A 6245-nucleotide genomic window follows, 5' to 3' on the forward strand; every position below is an offset into this window, starting at 1 on the left:
ACTATACCTAGAACAGTTGTAACCAATCCTTTTGTATTGAATGCTCTGATTGGAATTGATCGTGTTTCCCAAGTGTATTAACTGGAGTCTTGGATGCAGAGTTCAGGAACCACCTCAGGCTGAGGCAGCCTTCTGACTCAAGTCTTTGAGAACTGTAAGGAGGAATCTTGACTAGATTAAGTGGTTGGTTCAGGGAATAAAAGTGTGGTCCTGGCCTTTCTCTCTCTCTCTCTCTCTCTCTCTCTCTCTCTCTCTCTCTCTCTCTCTCTCTCTCTCTCTGTCTCTCTCTTTCTCTTTCTTTCATTTTTTTTTTATTTTCAAAACAATCTGAATTTGAATACCAATCCCCCAAAACTTCTACCAGGGAACTCCTACATCTGATAAACACCTTCAATAATGTGGAGGATACAAGATTAACTCAAATAAAACTAGTAACCCTCCTATATACAGATGATAAATGGTGTAAGAAAAAAATCAGAGAAACATTACTCTTTACAATAAACACAAACAACATAAAATATCTTGAGGTGATTCTGACCAAACAAGTGAAAGACTTGTATAACAAGAACTTTAAGTCTTTAAAGAAAGAAATTGAAGAAGACATCAGAAAGTGGAAAGATTTCCCATGCTCTTGGTAGGATCACCATAGTAAACAAAAATGGTAATCGTACCAAAATCAATCCACAGTTTCAATGCAATCCCCATCAAAATCCCAGCACAATTCTTTACAGACCTTGAAAGAACAATATTCAACTTCATATGGAAAAATAAAAAACCCAGGACAGTCAAAACAATCTTGTACAAAATAGAAACTTCTGGAGGCATCACCATCCCTGACTTCAAGCTTTATTATAGAGCTATAATAAAGAAAACAGCTTGATACTGGCACAAAAACAGACAGGTGGACCAATGGAATTGAATTAAAGACTCTGTTATTAATTCACAGTCTACGAACACCTGATTTTTGACAAAGAAACTAAAATTATACAATGGAAAAAGAAGGCATCTTCAACAAAACTTCCTTGGTAGAAGTTTTTGGGGATTGGTAATTCAAATTATGGTTCTGGCATAACTTGATGTTGACCTGTAGAAAAATGCAAATTGAGTCATATCTGTCTCCATGCACAAAGCTCCAGTCCAAATGGATCAGAGACCTCAACATAAATCTAGCCACACTGAACCTCATAATAGAGAAAGTGGGAAGTAGCTATGAACGCATCGGCACAGGAGATCCCTTCCTGAATATAACCCCAGTAGCACAGACACTGAGATCTCCCTTTTTTTCTGGTGGCTCTGATATGATGGCAGAGTGAATGAAGTGCAGATATATGGAATTTTACTAGCTTAAATTCACAGCAAAAAATCACTTTCTGATTTCCTTCATGTTCTAGCAATTGGCAAGGTCATACACCTCTCACTAAATCTCTCTGTAAGGACAGAGACCTGAACCACACTCGGGTTACACACTAATCCTGCATCCCCACTGTAGAAATTCAGATGAAAAATAAGTGATGTTCACCACAACATCCCAGTGAGTACAGGGCATTATGCCACGTACTCGTTATATGTTCCCAGTTATTCCTGAGAAATTAAGTGAAATGATGTAGTCCCACTTCACAAATAATACATTGACCAGGCAAAAATTGACATCTAAAATAATCCATAGGTCACAGGTTCTCTCGCTATATACATGCCAAAGCTCTGTTCTTCTACTGCTGTGTCAGAAATCATTGCAGTAAGAAATGGATTCCGTACAGCGCATGCATGTGTTCTAACTCAAATTTACCACTTGGACATTGGTCAATGCCATGGGCAAAAGGAGAAGTGGTTCTCTCGGATTTGGAGAGTTTACTGCAGAAGAACTCTCCAGCTTGGTAAGCAAGCCTTACTGGTTTCAGTCAGGAGGAAGCTCAGCAGGACCGTGAGCTGAGACAAGACGCGCAGAGTATTAATTTCCATCCTGACTCAGGAGGAGGTAACCACCAGACAGATGTCCCTGTCTGAAGCTGAGTGGGTTTTAATCATGGATATTTGTAAACATTATAAATCTAACCAGTTTGCCATGAGCAAGGTGGCTCTAAGTGTTTCTGTTCTACCACCATAAGAGGCCTTGGTTCCTCCCCTGTGGTCTCCTCCACAAGACTCAGAGTTTCTCAAAGTATGGCAGATGGGTTCCAGTGTGAGCATATGTCTTAGTCCATTTAGTTCGACATAACACAACACTATGTATCAAGCCATTGATAATCGTATTATACACAACAGATGGTACCAACTTCCTGCAGTTCTGTAGGCTATGAAGTCTAAGATGAAAGTGTCAAAAGGTTTACTCTGTGGTGATGTCCCATTTCCTGATTGATAAATGGCGGTTTCAGGAAATGTCCCCACCTGGTAAAAGGAACAAGGCAGTTCCTTCAGCCTCTTTTATGAAAGAATTACCCCATCCATGGGGGTTCTTCCCTTTTAACCCAATCCCCTGACAGAAGACCCCACTTGTAAATTTCATTAACTTTCGGAGTAAGATTTCCACACGTTAATTTTAGTGAGACTTAAACATTCAGACAACAACATCATCCAATAAGAGGAAAATTAAAATATTAATATTTAAATCTTGGAAACAAAAATACAGCATGGTGACATGCGTGAGATTTTGTTACTGGTCAAGAAATTACCAAAAAAGATGCTCAAGAGGAGCTGGGGCAAGCCTGCATTCTGAGAGCAAGTGTCTCAGGATTTGAGGTCACTTTTAAATGTTGTTTTTCCTCCTAGGAACTGTCTGGTGAGAAGCTGGTGCATCTCCAGCATGCAATGTCCATTCTGATCATGCTGGTTCTAACACAACCTTATAGAGGACCAGTATTGGTTTACACATAAAGCCTCTGAAGACATGTCACTTGGTTAGACTGTCGACTGCCAGTCTCTCTGCTATCAGTCCAGTCTGTGGGACATCCAGAAGGCACTATGTCTCCAGTAACAATCTCATGAGTGTTATGCCCATGTTGCTCTAGATAACTGTTTGTCCTCGACTAGTGCCCAAGAAAGGTTGCGTCTGGTTCCTCCAGAGAACGACATGATGTCGACATATCAATCACACTGGAGACTCCATCAGTAACTACAGTCACACTGCAAATCTAATGTACAATCTTATCATAGTGCAACATCCTTGCTCCTCTGAATGGCTTAATCAGCTCTAATAGGGAGGCTTAACTATCTCTAAGAGTTGTGACCTAGGTCCCGGAGAGGCTCACTGAGAATTAGCTTTCAAATTCTTCTCTACAAATTCATTGACTATTTCAGTCATTTTCACCAAGTATAAAGCATGATTCGTAAGCCACGCATTTCCTTCGTGCTCTTTCATATTGTCTGACATCAGTGATCTCACACGCCCGTGCAGCACCGGCTCAACTGTGTAAGCAGTGATGGGCAAGCAAGTGCTGTCTAGTTCTGAAAAGGAAGATAAGGGGTCCCTCTGGGAAGTCCTGCCTTGGCCCAGCTTTTCCAACTTGCGTAACCATCCTTGCACCACAGATGCTGGAAGCACCCAACAGAAATTAACCACAAAAAAAAGGGCATCCCAACTGGCTATTAAATAGGGCAAGTCTGCTCCATGAGGGCACAGCTGCTGTTGCCCCCAAGATCTGAACAGAGGAGTGCCATCTCTCCTGCTCTGCTCTCTGCACAGCCCAAGGATCTGTGAGTAACGAAATTCCCTTAATTTTCAAAGTATGGGCATGTCATTGAGGCCCAGCTGCAACTGATTTCCTAAAGGCAAGTTTGCCCTGGGATGCCCACATATGCAGAGACACTTCTCAGGCTCTCCTATGTGGGCTTCTGGTGGCTTCTAAGGACAGTGGTTACTGGTTAAGGGGAAATTCACAAAGCTTTCTTCAAAACACAGATGTTTTCCTTGTCATTCAGGTAGGGAGAATAATATAATCTGAAAAATGTCTTTCTGTTTTAAGGAATATCTCTTTGGGTCACTTGCCATTTGTCGTCTAACTTGGTTTTGGCTTCTGAGTTGCACACATTGCCCGTATATGGACAATAGTTTCTTATCAGGTTGTGCTTTGCCAACCTTTCCCGACATGCTCGAGTTGGCCATTTCACTCCCATGCTCATTCGCTCCCCTATGTAGAAGCTGTACAGTCCAGCACAATCCCATTTGCCTGCCTTTGCTTTGTTCCCATACAAGAAATATCTGTTCCATTCTTGCTCTGTACTTTCTTCTCGTAGTTTTATACTTTCAAGTCTTGTGTCTTTAATTCATTTTATTGGAGATCAACATCCGATTGTGCATCAAGTCATTGGGTTGTGTGCTTTAACTCTGACTGTCTCAATTGGCACTCATAGATGCAGAGAGGTAGAAAGAAGAATCATTCCTCCTTTTTGGATCAATGTTTTACCTAGCATCACAGGAGTTCATTTCGTCCATAGTTTGATAAGGTCAATGTGCTATCAGAACCAACCCTATAAAGCCTTGATTAACACGCATCATCAGGATCCATGTCTGACCCCAGAGTCGACAACTTCAGAAGGCCTCAGAGTCCATCCTCAGAGAGGTAGAGTCTTTGTGTCCTTGAACTTAAAGCATGAGAGTGCCGCTTCTTCTCATCTATTTTAACATTAAAAAGTAAACACTCATTTCAGTGCTAAGTACAAAATCCAAAACAACAGCGGAGTCCTCCTCATCCTCACCAGCTTAAACCAAAGGTGGAGGCACTCGAGATGGAAGCCGTGAGAACGAGAGCATCAGGAGAACCTTAAGGACAGATCTGCTTCCTTATCACTGTTGACCTTGTCCAACTGCAGGGCCTGTCTCGGACCCTTCTCTTCACATACCCCCCCCACATGGTTACTGATTATTCCATCCGCTAGGAAACCTACGGCCATGAGGACCCTCATTCTACTCATCGCCCTTCTCCTGCTGGCCCTGCAGACTCAGGCAGAACCTCTCCCAGGAAGAGCTGAGGAGGTTCTAGACCAGGAGCAGCTGGGAGAGGATGAGCAGGGTGTATCCATCTTCCTAGGAGGGCGTGACAGCACTGCCCTCCAAGATGCAGGTGAGCGGCGCCAGCGTGTTAGAGATAGGAGCGGGGAGAAGGGGTGGAGCTAAGCTCTGAAATCAGCTCACCCAGGGGAATGAATTACTTCTTTATTTTTTTACATTCAACAGCAAGAGCTCAATAAATCAATTTCTTTCTGCAAAGATTATTGTTCCAAGATAATTTTATGACTATCACTGGGTTTAATACATAAAACGATTAGTAACTGTTTTTTTTTCTATATCTAACTTGGTAGACTTGGTCAGATGGAGAATATTTTATTGTGTCTATTATATTTTAGTATCTGGAGGTTTGTGTTTAGATTTTTATATAATGGCCGGATGCACAAAGTATGTGTGATGGTAGGAGAACAAAAATGAAAAGAAACAGAATTAAGACAAATTGTTATTGGTCTTTAGTTTTGTGCAGGGCCGATGTTTAACATGCATATTTATTCATATTGATTGTGATTGCTCAGGCTGTTGTCAGTAATGATGAATGTGGGGGACCCACTTCACCTAGCACATGTCTTACCCAGGGTCTCTTCCATCCTGCTGACTTGGGCACTGAGTGCTTCCTGTGGTTTTTGTATCCCCAGATGTGAGGTCAGGCGTGACCTGCTACTGCAGAAGAGGAGGCTGTCATTTTCCAGAACGACTTCTTGGCTTCTGCAGGGACCGCCGTAACACTGTCTACCGACTCTGTTGCCGCCGATAATTAAGAACAAGATGACTACGTTTTCATAGTAGTCGAAAACCTGAAGGATACTGTTTGTCCCATGCTGTGTCCTTGAGTTTCTTCCTATTTTCTATCTAAATAAAGTCCTTGCAGCAAGCTTTTTCTCTGTGTGCTTGTGCTTGTCTGTTGCCTCCAAGGAAGACTCTGAGAATCAAGTACCAAAATACAGTAAAGAAATTCTGAACTGCAGATCATAGGAATATCAAAGCTATATCACACAGGCTTCTGGTGATTAATAAGAGAGGTCGGTTCTATTGTAATAATTTCCATCTCTTATCTTATTACTCCGCCTCATTTAGATGAGAACCACATTCAAAGCCATTGGCAATGGGGAGGCAAAAAAACATCATGATTATCTTCAAATTTCCATAGTCTCAATGACCTGACTTCTCAAAGATGCCAGCATCCTCATTTTGAATGTTAGGATTTAGCTGAATATGCTGAGATCATATATGTATGTGCCCATAA

At 41.8% G+C, this 6245-nt stretch overlaps 1 protein-coding gene across 1 annotated transcript; it reads left to right on the forward strand.

Moving 5' to 3' along the window:
* Window positions 1-3579: 3579 nt before the first annotated feature.
* LOC126498736 (neutrophil antibiotic peptide NP-1-like) lies at window positions 3580-5878 on the forward strand. The gene is made up of 3 exons (XM_050137634.1): window positions 3580-3690; window positions 4873-5057; window positions 5638-5878. Exons 1-3 carry the CDS (start codon window positions 3605-3607, stop codon window positions 5754-5756), a joined length of 390 nt encoding a protein of 129 aa, XP_049993591.1. The 5' UTR covers window positions 3580-3604; the 3' UTR covers window positions 5757-5878.
* Window positions 5879-6245: the final 367 nt, after the last annotated feature.

Source organism: Alexandromys fortis, unplaced genomic scaffold (assembly GCF_014885135.2).
Source record: "Alexandromys fortis isolate MF-2015 unplaced genomic scaffold, M_Fortis_MF-2015_v1.1 scaffold_3, whole genome shotgun sequence".
NCBI lineage: Eukaryota > Metazoa > Chordata > Mammalia > Rodentia > Cricetidae > Alexandromys > Alexandromys fortis.